This window comes from Nothoprocta perdicaria, unplaced genomic scaffold (assembly GCF_003342845.1).
Source record: "Nothoprocta perdicaria isolate Ctin4 unplaced genomic scaffold, notPer1 scaffold_80, whole genome shotgun sequence".
In the NCBI taxonomy this organism is placed as follows: Eukaryota; Metazoa; Chordata; class Aves; order Tinamiformes; family Tinamidae; genus Nothoprocta; species Nothoprocta perdicaria.
This window is the reverse complement of record NW_020456088.1, coordinates 530,686-547,519: the sequence shown is the minus strand read 5'-3', so window position 1 is coordinate 547,519 and position 16,834 is coordinate 530,686. Positions and strand designations below refer to the sequence as shown.

The window sequence follows — 16,834 nt, the reverse complement described above, 5'->3', positions numbered from 1 at the left end:
ACATCAGAAGCAGTTTTCCCCCTACACACTGCAAATGCTGCGTTTTCATTTAAAAGATCCCCAAATATCTTTTTCCCCTCCTATTTGAAGCATGCAACACTGATATACGTACTGCGAGTTACCATATGCAACAAGAACATTTACCTTTTTTTGCTTATTTCAGTGTTTATTTTAATAGCTGTCATTCAACCCAAATTTCTGTTTATTAAATACCCTTTACACAGAAACAATTTTGCACATTTTCTACCTGTCATGCAATAAGCACAGATTTTTCTGTTTCAGGCCATTTAAACTGTAATTTAAGTCACTCTAAACACCACTTCCCCTTCTGCATAAGCCGCTAACAGAGCCCCAGGGCTGCGGAGTGTTCAATAGTGCTCCGATTCATCCGATTATCTCCCCATGAATTTGCTCAGCTTCTCTCTTTCCTGAAACTCCGAAGCCAGCTGCAATGAGCTCTGCAGTTTAAGGACACGCTGGGAGCAAAGGCACCTTCCTTTCTGCCCTGAGCGTGACCCATCCCTGGCCTTTGATGTCCCTTCATCTGTGTGTTAGGAAACAAAATGAATCATCGTTTGCTGCTCGTTTTCTCCAGGCCACTCATCCTTTTGGGGAACCCCATTAATTCCTCCTCAGCACTACGGATCGTTTCAGGCTGAAGTCTGCTAACCTGGTTGCTCCCCCACAAAGAAGTTACTGTACAATTTTTAATCAGATTGGGGACCTCTTCCATGTACCACTTTTGAAATGGCCTATTTTAGGTGTTCATGTACCCTAAGTATGTATGATTGTAATGCTGTTATCGACTAGGCTTGTGAAGATGTAAACGCAAATACCAAGCAGCTTCCTGTCACATTTGCTTTCCATATTTACAAACAAATATCATAATACGAAGGAAAAAAACGGTACTTTTAATAATAACAAGACACTCTGGATATGAGAGAGACAGCTGCTTAACTGAAAGAGGATTTCAGAAAACAGATTTTTTTCTGAGTACAGGAAATATGAATTGATTTAAAACATATCAAATTGCACTTTTAAACCCATATTTGCCCAAAATATTTATGAACAAAGGTAGCCTCCAGGCAATGATGACAAGTCTGGTGCTTTCATTCATTTTGGAACTGCTGATTAGCACACTGAGGAGGCCCAGGAACCTGCCTGGAAAAGAAAGGTGGGTTTCTAAAGGTCCACCTTTGGTAGCAGCAGATTAAAGAGTTTTTCCCAAAACCAGGATTCCTCTCAGGTAGGGGGTTTTGGTGCTTAGTCTCTGTGGGAAGCTGTGCTCAGTACAGCTCATAAAGCTACAAAGCACGAACGGGTTTTCCCTAATGGGTGGCAAGCACAATAAATTCCTTTGGAAAGCTGTTTTTTCCCGGGATACTTCAAAACCAGTGAGATCCCGAATTGGTCCAAACTTCCCTAGCAGTTTGTGCACGAGTGAACTTCCTTTACTGAAAAACACTGGTTCTAGCTCTTCTGTGCTTCATCCAGAGATGAAAAAGGGGCAATTAGAGGAAGATTTATCTTCAGGATGTTATTAACCTAAGGCCAGCAACAGGCCAGATAATGTCCCTGGATGTGATGACAATGCAGGGCAAGGAGTTACTGGCTAATAAAATCATCCAGATTGCAACCTATGTTTTATCACTCCTCATGTCTCAAATTATTATCGGGAGGAAAGCTAATGTTACTAATTGTTAATATATTTTAAGAATTCACTGATGAGATACTGAGAATAAACAGAGTTCCTGATGGATTTATGAATTTCCTAAGAGACTCCACAGTCAGAGTGAACTTCTTTCATGGCGCTTCCTCCCAGACCAGAATCTGAATCCCTGCATTTTTATGTGACACAAGCACAGGAAGAATTAGGGATTAAAGGACTTGTCTGTTTTTACAATTGTTCTGAAGAGGGGGAGAGAAAAATTGAACAATTAACACGACAAAAATGTTAAAAGCCAAGCTAAATGCAGAATGGGAATAAACCCTGAATTTAATAGAAGATGAAAACAGAAGTAGAAGCCAGGTGGTCATCTGTAACAGACACCAAGCCTAAAGAAATCTTACTGGGACATATTAGGATATTGTTTTTTCTTTAGATGTGCAGTTTTAAATTTTCATACACACATGCACAGAGACACCTACGCTCTGCAAACCTTACCCAGCCTTTTGTTTTTTTTCTTGTTTTTAGGTTATTACAGAGAGTCTCTTGCAGAGGAAAAAAAAATGGTATTTCATAGTTAGCTGTATTTTACACGTAGCTAAAAAGGTGAAAAATATTGACAGGTGCTAAAACGACAGGAGGGATGCCAAAGCTGATAGTAGGTGGATGAAGAAATAACCAGTGGAGCCTCTCTCGATGGTGACAAGAGCACGAAAGCCTTTCGATACAGACGCAGCTGCCATTAACATGTATAGGAGAAGCTGGGCTCAGCTCCAGAAATTTCTCTGAATCCACCTGCCCTTCCATCCCTAAGAAGTCTACGTTCATTTATAACGCACTGAACTCAACACTTGGCAAAAAAATAAGAAAAAAAAACAGGCAGGACTTGAAAATCATCATCACTGAGGCTGGCTGGGATGAGCAGCCCCACTGAAAGGCTTGCAGAGCCACAGGGCTCCCTCTGCTCCTGCTCCCCTCCTACAGCCTCTTTTTACAAATGAGATTATACATTTTTTTTTTTTTATTTTTATGCGAAACCAGTTGTTTCCTGCACTGCAATTACACTGGCCATGCTACAGCACTGATAATGTCCATTTTGGGAAGAATTCCTGCCTCTTCTTGCTCCTGCCTTTTGAGGGGAACAAAACCATTTTGGTCAACATTTTGAACAGAAATTCTATTTAGTACTTACATGTCCTTTTGGTTTTCCCCTACAAAGGATCTCCTGGCTAGAAAAGATAACTTTTACTCCTGAGATAGCATGGGTACCTCCTCCATTTCTCCATGCATGGAAAGTTCTCATTCCTCTTGCATTTTGCCCTTCTCTAAAGCTAATGCTCATTACAGAAAATACAGCATTAATAATATGATTTTCTTTTCCTCATTTTATTACACTAATCTTCACAAAAGGGCACCATTATGCTAGACAAAATACGAAATAAAAACCAGTCCCCAAACGCAACCAGACCAAAACCTCACATAGCGGAAGAATTCCCTCCTACCCCCAATGCCCAGAGCGATGGCAAAAAGCTCGAAACTCAGAGATGTGAAATATGTTGGAAGTCACACATCAAAAGTCTTTTCTGTTCAAATGACTTCATTGTGAGTTTTGCAATATTACTGTATTATGTGTTGGGTTGCCAACTACTACAGCAAACTGCTCGCAATTCCCCTATTTGCAAGAAAACAAAATGAAAAAAAAATCTTTTTGGTCAAATTAAAGTCTCATAAACAACGGAGGACAACTACGCTCCAATCCGATTAACACACAGTTTTACAGGGAGTAAAAGCCCAGGGCTGAGTTTTATAGGGAGCAAAAGCCCAGGGTTGCTCATTCTCTGACACTATTATGGACATAGATAAGTACCTCTACGTTTCAGAAGCAGCAGCCTTTGCAATTAGTATCATTAAAGCTCTACTAAGCTCTACGATGGCAAACTTTCAAAACCACTTCATCGTGATCACGTCTCTATCAAATTGCTCAACACAAAAACGTTCTTTCATGCACATTTTGGTCCCTTTTCTTCCAGTCAGATTTCAGGTGTCTTTCTGGGTATTTCTACCAGGTTTCTCAGTGCCAACACAGGGAGCACAACTACACAGTGCAGAGAGCCTTGGCTGGCACATGGAGATTTTCATCTGCATTTCCGCTTGGAGTCTTAAAAATAATTCTCCACAATCCTCTCTATTCCAAAGCAAAACCTATTCTCAGATCTCTGGGTGCTGAAGAACTTGGTTAATAAAATATAAATCCAAAGCAATATAACTTCTACTGAATTCCCTAAAGAGTAGTGTATCAGCAGCTGTTTGGCTGGGGTTTCTCTTGTTGTTTTTTTCTTTTTTTTTTTCTTATATTTCTTAAAATAAATAAAAGCATAACACATAACCACAATTTCTTTTCCCTTTGCTATTTTTCATAAGACTATTTCTACCAAATTGGATGGAAAAAATAATAAATGGAGCACAAGATATAGTTAAAATCTGCATCTTTTCTAGGGGCAAATAGCTGCTACAGCTTTTCAGTTCCACTTCAATAGCTGGTAACCACCTACTCTGGGGAGCTGGGCAAGACCATACAGGCTCACTACGACCTGCAGCTTATTCCCAGGGGCAGAAAAACAACTGATAAAACAAAAAGATGGAACATCCTGGTGTTAACCTTGAACGCAGACTCCCTCCGCAGCCTAATAGCAATGGTGAAATTAAATACAAGCAGTGAGTGACTAAGCTCTCGTGACACTCCCTGCAGCCTATAGCCCTGGGCACAGAGCCTTCTCGGCCAGCTCTGGTCGGCTCCTGACAAGCGAGACGCACGAGACCACGATGCACAACAAAGCTCATCCTCTGTCCACGTGAGGATTTCCATCTCCTCTTCTGCAGCCTTAACTATTGCAACCATATTCCCAGGGGATCGACATAAAATGTTGCTGCAGAAATAGCTCTTTGGAGGTTCCCTTCTACTCCTCCCTGTAAATCTACACTAAGCCCAGCCTCCTGTCTTCATATTTAAGGAGTTCACAACTTCACCTCCCCTACATCTCTTACCTCTTAGCGTCAGCCTGTACCTGGCACGTACCTTAATTTAGCTGCCTTTCCTGTGCAACTGTCCCTGAAAGCCAGCTTCTTTCCTAAGTGTATCTGTGCTTTCCTCTCCTTAAACCTGTACAGTTACCAATTAAGTTTATAACCTCTTATAACATCTCACTGTTTTTATAAGGCTTATTTCCATCAAGCCTGCAAACTCCCGCCGAGTGACCACAGTTTAACGCAGGTTTCATCCCTCTACTTGCATTCACTCCTTGGCCAAAAACAAGCAAAAGGTTCCAGAAAAGTGCCTGACAAAGAGATGAGAGATCCTCAGCGAGGCCTTTTCTTTTATTTTAGCTCATCTGCTCGTCTCTTCAGACTCCTAACCCTTCAGGAAAGAACTGACAACTCTTGCAACAGCACCCAGTCCAACTGAATGAGATCCCTCAGGTAACAGAGGTGTTGTGGTACCATCACAACAAATACTTACAAAAGCAGGAACAGGGATTTATTTCCTGTTTTCTAAGCAGCAGCAGGAAGCATTAACGTTAGGTTATCCTGGTTATGGCTTTAGTATAAACTGCTTTAGTTAGTTATAGATATAGGTCACTAAGTAATCATGTATTTTTGGCAGGTATTCTAAAAACAGCAGCTTTTGTTTTTATTAAACATGGACTTACAAGAACAGAAGAAGAGCCACTACATAGTTTCAATTTTTATCTGCCCAAATGCAGCTCTCACACTATTAAAAAATAAATTCTTGACTACCAAGGTCCCGTGTAATTAAATTCATTTCTGAGAGAGAAAGAATAATCAGATTGTATCAATACACATAATTACCTGTTTCCACAGTGTTTTCTGTTTCTGCTGCCTCCAAACCATCCATACTGTCTTCATCCTCCACTGCAGTTTTTCCTCTACTCCGAGGCCTGAAAACATAAGAACAGAACATTGTTTTTAATTTTTTAGAAGTACTTGGAGCTTAAATTTATCCAGGATTAATATCATTTCATATTGAGAAATAATTAATAACATTGAAGTTAACAGGTGATTTATTAGGCTTGAAAAAATCAAGTTTCCTCCCTTTTTGTTCCCCATTTAAAGTAATAAGTTCCACAAGGCTCCCTTTAATCAGCAGTTGACCCCCTAAGTCCTATGATTATTACTATATGAAAAATTTAATCACATACTTCTACTGATAAAAAAAATAAATTAAATCAGCAAGATTTTAAGATCCGACTGTTCTCTGCATTTTTCATTACACAGCAGATAACGGGGGAGCCGCAATCCCAAACCTGCCCGGGAGCTGTACACACTACAAAACCAACACGAAGCCACTGAGCGCATCCTTGGAGGGACGTTCTAGAGGACAGCAAGACTGAGCAGGCAAATTGAAAAACTACATGCTGTTTTTGGTGAAACGACCATTCTGACACACTAGAGCAGCTCTGCGTTACAGACTGGAGCTGGCTGGACGCTGTCCCGGTGGGAGAGGCCACAAAGGTGCGGGCGGGCGCCCTGCAGCCGAGCTCCGCGGCGGCTGTTGCGGCTCCCAGCGAGGTGGGAGCCCAGGCCACCCCCGCGGCCGCCTGCAGCCTCTCGGCGCCGGCCACAGCTCCCAGTGGTGGCACTTGGCACTCGGCCTCCCCAGTTCAACTATCCACATCCAAATGGGGGCAGTTCGGGTTCCCCTGAGCTCCCTGATAATCATTTGCCCACACGGCACGTGTGGCATCTCTGGGAGAGATGACCACCTTCCGGGTCTGCAGCCTGCTCAGGGTGAGGGGCTGCGATCCCTGAGCGTAAGGCCCCTTCTGCGTTGGGAACAGTGTGGTCTCAGCAGAGGAGGAATGGATTGAAATAAGGGACAGCTAAAACCTGAAACAAACCGCTCGGTTTGTGAAGGAGGGAGAAAAGCAAGAGGAGATAGAGAGAGGGAAGTCGATCTTTGTGGTCCCCTCGCAAGCAGGTCCGGACAGCGCTGCAGGACGTGGCAGCAGCCTCAGGCAGCAGGTTATCTTTGATCCTGCCCGCTTATCCCCAAGGGGAGACACCGCACGAGTAACACACGTGGCCCCAGAGGAGCCCCCGGCAGCCACCACCCCGCCAGCGGCCAGGGCAGCTCTCCAGAACAGGAGCATCTAAAGCAGAATGAACTGCGGGGCTACCGAAGGCGGCTGTCCCGCGTCCCCGTCAGACGTCACCCCACGCAGGCAGGTACAGAGCCAGCGAGCGCCCGCGTCCTGGACGGGACGGCGCTGCCCGAAACTCTCTGGGCAGAGCGATCGCCACCCGTACCCGCGGGGAAGGAGCGGAACAGCCGCCCGTCAGAGTCGTGCAGCACGGCTGCCTGAGGAAAAGTAACACTTTTAATGCTTGGAGCAGCAATTTGGGAGGGAAGAAAGCAAAACCATCAGGTATAAACCTACATTTGGTGTAGTTCTTCTAAACAACCGAGGCTGCAGGCAGCTCTCGGAGCCTTGGCCAAGAGGGCCGGGTCTGTGGGGGCGGTCGCTGCCAACACAACCCGCTGACCGGGAGGGGGTTGCCAGCTGCTCCCCCCACTGCCCTTCAACCACCTACCCAAAATGCATTTAAATCGTTATATACAGCCCCAGATTTTACGTTATGACCACATCTAACACACTCAACCCTCAAGTATCTCACAGGGTGGCTCAAGCTTTTTTTGAGCACAGTCTTTGTTCCTTCAGTTCTCTACTATACTTCAGTATCTTGCCTAGCACTAAGGAAAATCGCAGGTCTCCACTAATTAAGCACAATCACCCCTTTTCAGAAGATACAAGCACATGTGGTGTCTTCTCACCATCCTCCTCCCTTGTGTGTCAGCATCATCTGCCCCTTGGAAATACTCCCCAAAGAGCCTTCCCGGCGCCGCGCGGGACTCGCACGGAGCCGCTGCGCCAGCACCCGGGATTACGTCTGCATTTCCATTACCTGCATTTCACAGCCGTCAGAAGGGATTTTCAGGGAAAAAAAAAACATGTATTTTGCTTCAGAAAAAAAAAAATGAAATAACAAAACACTAAAATATACACTGCACTGGTAAATATAATCTAGTATTTTCACAGAAAATCCCATTTGAAACGGCCATATTATAGGTCTAATTGTTGCAATCGATATTCCTAAGAACGGATTGTTTCATGTTACTTTTAATAAATAAAGCAATATGTCTTAGATAATACTGTTGTTGCATAATAGTTTTGTCTGGTTTGCAGACAAATTTCCCTCTACCCAACCCCCCAATTCCTCCCCCCCAATTCACTTATTCCATTCCCCTTAAAAAAAGTGGGAAAAAAGCCAAGAATTTTGTTGTATTCTTGGGATTTCACTCATTCTCCTTAAACCACTGACATAACAAACCTAAACCTTTCCTCACTGGGCAGCCTTCTAGGAGGGTTAATTTTTTGGATGGCCAACAGACCAGAGCTCAACTGAGAAGGAAAAGAAACCTCAAATGACATCTTTCTAAGGCTTAAAAAAAATCTACTGAGAAAAATTCCTAAGATAGAAAGGGTTTGAAGCACATTTTGCACTGCATGCAAAGTTTATTTACATAGGTAAGAGTCTGCTGGAACGTAATTATTATCTGTGAGACTTTACTCATATTTACATCAAACTGAGTCATTTGTAAAAACGCGTCGTGACCTATTCCTGAATTTTTAATCAATTCCACTTCTTAGCTACCTCCGTCATTCCTCTTTCCATTCACCTCTGTCTTCAGGCTGTAGCAAACAGAGGTGCTATAATTTTACGGAGTGTAGGCAAGCAACCAAATGTAGCACACAGGAGGAAAAACTCAACCAAAAAAGCCACTTTTCCCTGGCTCCCAGGTACTCCAGCTGCACGGGGAGAAATCCTGAGGCTGCTTCAGGCCTTGCTGACTTCACTACCCACGTAGGATGGCAAGAGCAGCATGGATGAAGACCCTGCAATAAAAAGGAAGCGTCCTATCTGCCTGCTGATGGTCAGATATTGCTTTTTTCCTCTCTTTTTCTCTACAGGCCAGCAGCAGGAGCTTAACTTTACGAGTACAATACAGGGGAAAAGTGCAGCCTGGATCTTATTCTTTCCACAAGCTTGTCATAAATAAGGCCGGCAGCTTTCAGATCCACATGGAGTGGCTGGAAACGCTTCTCTTCCGAAGATCCTCATGGCCACGAGGCTGCTAATGTATATATCACTGGACAACAGTTCCTGCAAGTCCTCTGTAATCTGCTACCAGCAAAATCAGGTGATATTTTAGATCACCTGCTAAAAACACTGTGCTGATAGAGTTGCCTTTTTCAGGCTTAGAAGAAGGTGTTTGTGTGAACCATTCCCGAGCTCCATCCTCCTCCTTCTCCAAGGCCAGAACCTCTAAATTGTCCTGGGCAGAAATAACCTCCCTTCCTCTCTCCGCTCTGCACACAACAGAGCTGCTAAATACACAAAACAAGGCCAATAACCTTAAAAAAAAGATGGAACAGCTGGGATACAGTAACATCCTAAACCACCACAGATGTCTTGTTAAATGAACATCTGCCTGCAGCCCTAGCCGGCAGGAAGGTACAGGAATGATTTATAAAAAGATTCAATTAGCGCTGCAGTCAGCACGGCTAGGAACAAATTCCTGTTCACAGGACACAAGCGGAGGCTGCTAGAGGCTTCCAAGAACCTTCTTGGCAGGTGTGCAGGAGCTCTCGACCCCAGGGTTTCTGTGAATCCCAGGGACGGCTGCCCCAGTGTCACCGGGCTCGGGGCTGTGCTCGTACCTGGGGCTCAGCTAGCAGGTCCTGCCAGGGGAACCAGAGCAAGGGAGGAGCAATTCCGGAGCAATCCCTACGGACACAGGCCTCCCTACCCGCTCCGACCTCTGCTTCTCACTGCAGACGCTCTCCTGCCTCTAAGGGCTGAGAAAACTCCGCATCTGCCTCTGGATGAAACAATGAATGTGACTCTGGGAGCAAGGCAGAAGCCGACTAGGTAGAATACACGGCAGCAGCTCCAACCATTTATGAGCCCAGAGTGGGACACTCACTAATGCACTGATTCCAGTAGCAAATTGATCCAAATTTAAGAAATTCCTACATTATAAGAAGTATTTACCCTCTTCCTGATTATGAGATATGTGTGTATTGAAGACAGAAGGACGTGTGATGCCATCCCTTTTTTCCATACATAGAGGAGACAGAAAGGAGGAAAATCTAATTTTCAGAGATACAAAGTAAGTGAAAGAGTGCCTTGTGTGAAAGATTTCAGCAAAACATTCTTGTTTGCATCAATATAAACGGACTTCTAATCTCATTCTGAATCAAAACCCAGTTCAACCTTCATTTTAATTAAGTCTCCTCAAAACCACACTGGATACATCCCATTAGTCTCCCCAAGCAATCAGGAGCACTGCACATCTCAATACTTACAGCTTATATATCATAATCCTCTAACTACTACATCAAAAAGGACACTGCTTATGTTTAAAAACTAAACGTTGCAGCTCCTCAGCTAGCAAGTCCTTCGCCCAGGAACCATTTAAACACCATTATTCACTCGCTCCGCATTACTCATCCAACCAAGCTGCAACTCACTCAGAGCCGAAACTTCTTTCACTTCTGTATTTTTTTTTACTGTCAGCATTGAGAGTGCAGAACACATGAAATAAAAGATATTATAGCCTTTGAGATCAGAGATGTCTGAGGAAAAAAAAAAAAAAAAAACACACAAAAAGAGCCCAGACTCTCTATGAACAATGATTCTTATCTAAACATTTCCCGCACTCCCCTGTGAAAGGGAGATTTCTCAGAGATAGGCTGCGCTACTGAAAGAAATGCAAATAGGAGCCCTTCAAAGACGATTTGCACTGAAGACTGTGGCCACCTCGCTGCTTTTATTCGAGAGTACAGTCGCTATTATAAAAAGTAAGCTAATACAAAGACAACTGAACGATGCATGCAGAGCTCTTGAAGAAAAAAGCTGTCTCGAGACAGGTTTCGAGCAGAACGGCCCATGTCAAAAGTAATTTGGATTGCAGAGCTTTAACTACAGTTTAAAGGCCAAATGTATTGCTGGTTTAATAAGTGTGGAGTTTGGGTCTTCTTGACTCTTCAGCTGTTCTTGCAGACTTAACTCTTCTAAATGGGCTCTCAAGCCTACATGGGATGTGCCCTGGAAAATTACTTTCCATGGGGAACTGGGGCAAGGCAATCAGGGTGTCAAAAACACCTACCCAAATGGGAGAAGGGCAATTCCTAGGTGACCTCTTGAATACACCTCTGGTGACCGGCACCCATTTCTGCAGGCGGCCACCAGACCCGGGAGCTGAACTAAACTGCTGGCCCAGCATTTAGTATCCAGTGTCCTGTATTTTTCCTGCTTTTCCCTACACGCCAACGCAGTTGTTGAGTCTAGGGCTGTTCCTGTAAAGATAAAGCAGCTGGGGCTCCACCTGTCCGGGCTCACACGGCCTTGCCACCTCCTTCCCAGTCTGTCACTCCTTTGGGAAACAGCTGGAGGGGATGCAGGGAAGGGCCGTGGGAGGGAGGACAGTTACTGAGGACAGTTCCAAAACACTCACAGTTTCGCACAGGCCAGAGCGGCACCTGCAGAGTCGCAGCTCGGCTCCAGGCAGGTGAGGAGAGGGCATCCAGGCCGGGGCTCCTGCACCAGATCTGTTCTTCTGGGTATAACATTTGTGACAGCAACACATGAGAATATTTCAGTTTGCTGCTGTGGCTGACTGAGCTGTGTCCACAGACTGTTTAGATCTGGAGCCATTTCTACATGATGACATGAGAAATCACAGGAAAACCTTCTAGCTTTGTCTTTACTACTTTCAAACTGCCTGTGTAGACACCTATAAAAATCCGCGAGCTAAAATTACTCTTAATCAAATATCTGTCATATTAGCTCAGCAATACACAGCGTCAAGACTCGCTACACGTCCCTTCAACTTGGTGAGCTCTGAACATTTATTTCTCCAGAACTACCTCCCCACTGACGGACAGTTTCACCAACAGACTTGCAGCTTTATGGTTTTAGCTCTGTAATACAGAACACACAGCCTTCAATCATCTCACAGATTTCAGCAGTATCACAAAAAAATTATGATGCATTTCCAACCTTGCAATGAGTTTGATGTTTACATATTTGCAGCAAGTATTTTTCTTGCAGGTTTGTGACCGACACACTTAACCACATTCACAATCAAACTGGTTCAAACACCGCGTTACCATTTTAGCAACTGTGCAACTTTTAGAGCCTTTTCTGGAGCTAAATTTGACAGACTCAGAAGCCCCAGCTGCTAAAGGCAGGGCTGGCTCCAGGCTTGATCTATGCTCCTACAATGCCTATGGACTGCAGTTAACACGAGGCTTTGGATGAATTTCCTGCAGTAACTCTATCAAGACACTGAATGCTGAAATGTGGAACAACATATCATTAAATATGGCAACATTATCAGCTGAGACATTGAGACTGGCCTTATCAAAGGCAGAAATCACCTAACCTTGGCAAGAATTTCAGCCGTGCACCTGCACCAGCAAAAACACCCTGTTTGTCCACGCTGCTCTGGCCTCTGGTTAAAGTCAATAAAACTGTATCCAAACAGGCTCCTGCAGGACCTCCACGAGCAGTAAGCCTGAGATTTCCTTGACACCTTAACACAGGATTTTTTTCCTCCCTGCCAATTGCTGTGGGAAGTTCCCAGGTTGTCCCATGCTGTGAAACCGGTGATAGCAGCATTTCTTCACGTGCTGCGGGACCCTGCACTCCTCTCTCTTCACAGCTGAGAATCATCCAGCTCCCTGCTCCGGGTGTGACTGCTGCCAGGCTCTGAAGAGAGGCTCCAATACACTAACCCAGGGCTGCCCTGGTCACATTTGGTGACTTCAAGGTCTCAGCCAATATTTAATACACCCAAGCCCTCACACACATGCAACAACTGTTAATTAATGGAAACTCCATCAAGTTCTGGTCTCTTCAAACAGATTATTTTCATTTTAACACCAGTGATGTACAGTCTCACTGCAGTCAAGACGGTGAGGATTCTTTCAAATTCCATGTGTCTGCCTACACGAAACACTGTCACCAGATATATTTAGTGCTGGTGCAGACGGCGCTACAGGCAGAGGCAACCAGATGCTCCCAGTGCTGATACACAAACAACTGCATGATCTGAATTCCCAATAGTTTTTACTCAAAACACTATTTTGCTACATAGCAAGTCCACATGCAACAGCTGTGAGATGCTCTGGTTTCTCCTAACAGGGATTTAAGCTTCACTTAGAAGGATCAAGACATGGTTAGGCCTGTAAGCATCTAAATGTTACCAATAAGCAGCTTTCATAAAAGATGACGGTTTAAATCAACGATCTAGTGGGGAAAACCTGCCTTAATAACACCTCAATTCATAGGTGGCATGTAAGGAAAATTATGCAGGTTATCCACAGTCTGTCATTACCAAACTGAATGGATTCAGACATAAAAATGATACCAACACATATCTTACCCATCTGTTAGCACCTTTAGTACTTCTCATACATAAATGTTGCTTTTATTTCAAATAATGTCAACAATTATTACGAAATATTTCTCCTTCAATAGGACTGCTAAACCTAGGGAAGCAGACGGGAAAAAAAACACAAGAGCTGCTCGCTAATTAACAAGCCCTTAACCCATATCTAGAACACTAAGAAACCCTCCAAAGAATTAAAATAGACTGAAAAAGAAAACGGGCAACGCGATCAGATGGGTATCAGTCTAAATACACAATTCAGCTGAAATGTTTTCCTTGCGACAGAACGGTTTTCAAACTCGAAGTAAATCCTAAAAGCCAGATCACGGGAGCTATTTTTATATCAGAGTAAATAAAACTCCTAAAAACACTACTGTGAAATATAAACAACGAAAGAAGCACCGAACAGGCATACTCCAATGCACAGCGTCAACTTACAGCAGTCTGCAAATATGGTTAAAAGTTTCAGCACAAACTGGCAGCAGTCTATAGGCTGCTATAGGGGTATAGCCTATAGGGGTATGGGCAAGGCTGGAGGGTGCGTTTGCTGCACGGAGCTGCCTGTCACTTTGCTGGCGTCCTGCAGAGGAGTCTTCTAATCTCGAGAGCTTTGACATAGCTTAAAAATTAAAATAAAAAGGGCAAAAATATGATTTTTGATTAGATGAAAAGATGAGTTTCCAGTGCTTGAGCGAGAGGCGTGCACGTGCCCCCCGCAGTGCCCTCGCAGGCTGACAGAGGTGCCAGCAGAACGATGAACCACGGGGTCTGTATTCCCTGATACTGGTATCAGAGCTACAAACCAAGCGGCACCGGAGCCGTCCGAGGGCCCCGGCTCTGGGAGCGCCGCCCGTTGGAGCGGCTGCTGCAGTGGGACGGATCCAAGGGCCGGCGTTACCCGCAGGGCGAGCCCCTGGGGGCAGCACCCAGGGACGCCCATGCTCCCTCCCTTCAGCTCCACAAGCTGCAGAATCCCTCAAATTTGGCTTTTTTTTTTTCCTAGTTGCAGAGACTTCCTCAATTTCAGCACTGAAAAAAAACTGTTTTCTTCAAAACATTAACTATTTTCCAGAGTTTCTATTCACGTACGGGGAAAATGCCAAATTACTCAAGGTTTGCACAAGGCTGACACAAAGATGGAAGAATGTTAGAAATAAGAAGTTTAAGAATGAGCATCAGACTGTGGGTCCCCAGAGCCCAGCTACTTCCCATCCAGGCCGTTATTCACGCCCAGGAGATGCCCAAAGTTGGTCCCGGTAGCTAGGGAAGGACAGAGGATGATGAGGGTGGCAGCCCCCATCAGGGACAGGGAAAGCCACATTAACCCAGAGCACTGGAAAACTGGGATCTCCATCGCTGGCCTCAAACTTCTTTCCACAAGCTACCAGAAAAACTGCAATGGAGACCACAAAAAACGATATTAAGGTTGATTTCTAACGCAAGAACTTGAATATTCACGTAATTTTTTCTGAGTCTGGACATTCTGGAACAGCAGCTCCTCAGATACTTATAACCTTAGTTGCATTTTGCACAGACACACCTGTTTCCATTAACATTTCCAGCGGGAAAGGCCAGTGCTACCCGGGAGGCCTCCAACAGGACCATGGTGCAACCTTCAGAAGAAGCTCCCAGTACCAGCAGCCGCTCTGCACGAGCCCCATTCACCAGTAAATAAGGCTGTAAAATAGTAAGTATTCAGAACTAAAACTACTAATTTTTGTTATAGTATCACTACTGCAAAAGGGATTTTTCGCTTTATTTTCTGCACACTGAACATTTGCCCAAGGTACCCAAAGCACCTTCGAGAAAGCGACGCAGTTACAGCCGCAGTACCGCCAGCCTCACAGTCTGTTTTCACCTACAGATCATTTTTATTTTGCAATCACCATTTTGCTATCAGCGATTATAAGATTATGTTTAAAAAGAACCTTCAACCCGTTTCATACAGCAGCTATTAAAAAAGCTGCTCAAAAGTACTACCAAAACCCAAGTCAGGTTGCTCAGACTGACTGACCACACCGGAACCATTATCCATTGATTAATACCCATAAATACAGCTCAAAAATTGTAACTGATGAAGTTTATCTCCCAGAAAGGCACTCGCTCTGTGCCCTCGCTTTGTGGTTTGTTTTCCTGCTGGGAATTTTTGCCCTTTCCTGTGTGAATCTCCACGTGGCTCCAGCTTCCAGCTTTGCTGCTGGCTCTGTCCGGCCTCACTCCGCTGTGTTAGGCAGCCCTTGAGTGCCCAACACTTTCTCTCCAGGTGATATTTATGCCCTGTAATGAAATTACTCCTTCGTTTTAGGTTTTATTTGCCCCTCTCTCTCCAGACAGGGCACCTCCAGCTTCCCCAAAAGACATTTCCTCCACGCATTCTAGAAATTCTACCTTTTTTGTGTGTGAAATCTCCTCAATAGTTCAGGCTTTTAATGACAGTATTCGAATCACATGAAGTGGAGAGCAGCCAGTCTCATCCACGCCACAAGCAGGGCTTAAAAGCACCTCACGCTTTCAATTCCCTTTGGGAACTACAAAGTGGCTCCCTACAACTGAAAAAAATTGGCTCTCTAAACCCAGTGGAAATTTCCAGTATTCCTCTTCTTTGCTTTGAAATTTTTCTTTGCATTTTATTTTGCATTTTACTTGGCTTCAAAATGCATTCTGTTGAACTGTGCTTGGCCGGTCTAACTCCCACTTGTTTCTTCTCCCTCCTCATTTTCTTCATTCCCTATAAAGGTTTCGCCAGCAGCGATTATGACACCCGATCCCAGGTTCGGATCCTGAGTCACGCAGGACTTCACTGCTGCAGAACCATCCAAACCCAGCCAACCCAAATCGCCTCCCGCCGCCGCTCCCGTGAGCGCTCATCCAGCCCTGCACCCAGGCAGGGGGTGTTGCAATCGGCTGGGTATTTTAATCAGAAGAGAAAACACTGCTAGGCCTAGCACCTTTCAAAGACATCCGTATACATTTTATCTTTATAGAAAACTATGGACAAAAGAATTGCACCAGGTGATCCAATATTTGCATCAAACTTATTAAACTTCCAGAGTACATTAAAAAAATAGGGATAAAAAGGGAGAAATCTAAGAGCTTATTGCTCTAGAGTATGTAGCATTTAAATAAGCAGAATTTATTTTCAAAATAAAAGCCACGTTTCTTCACTTCAGGGAGCTGAGCCTTCCAAATCCTACCAATGCCAGTGAATGCCCTGGGATCTCCCTGTCCCAGAAGGCTGAGGACTACGTGGTGCAATATACTTTGATACACGTTGATATACTTTTGATACACTTTGCAGCATCCTAAAATATGCTATTGAAATCCCAAGCTCTAAACAACAACAACTTCACAGCTTCTTAGGACTTCTCCACTGTAAATCGCAACTCAAGGTAGTAATTGGCAGGGACAAAATTATGTAGCAATTAGGGCATGACAGCAAAAGCAAACACGAACTGAAAATGGGCTCGACACTTCTGGTAACAAGCAGGTAATTATCACAGCAGCTTGAAAGGGGCATAATCAACCAAACTGACATCATCCCTCCCACATAATAAAACGTGAAATCCCTTTAGGTGCGACGTCGCTCCCGCACAGCTGGTAAGCGCTGCCGGGCAGGGGCTGCAGAACAGCTG

General features: G+C 44.4%; 1 protein-coding gene across 1 annotated transcript in view; it reads right to left on the bottom strand.

Moving 5' to 3' along the window:
* KMT2C (lysine methyltransferase 2C) overlaps positions 1–16,834 on the bottom strand; it is a 164,518-nt gene that overhangs the window by 118,926 nt on the left and 28,758 nt on the right. The window contains exon 2 of the mRNA XM_026051932.1: positions 5,534–5,622. Within this exon, the coding sequence (XP_025907717.1) occupies positions 5,534–5,622 (89 nt within the window). The remainder of the gene's footprint in view (positions 1–5,533; positions 5,623–16,834) is intronic.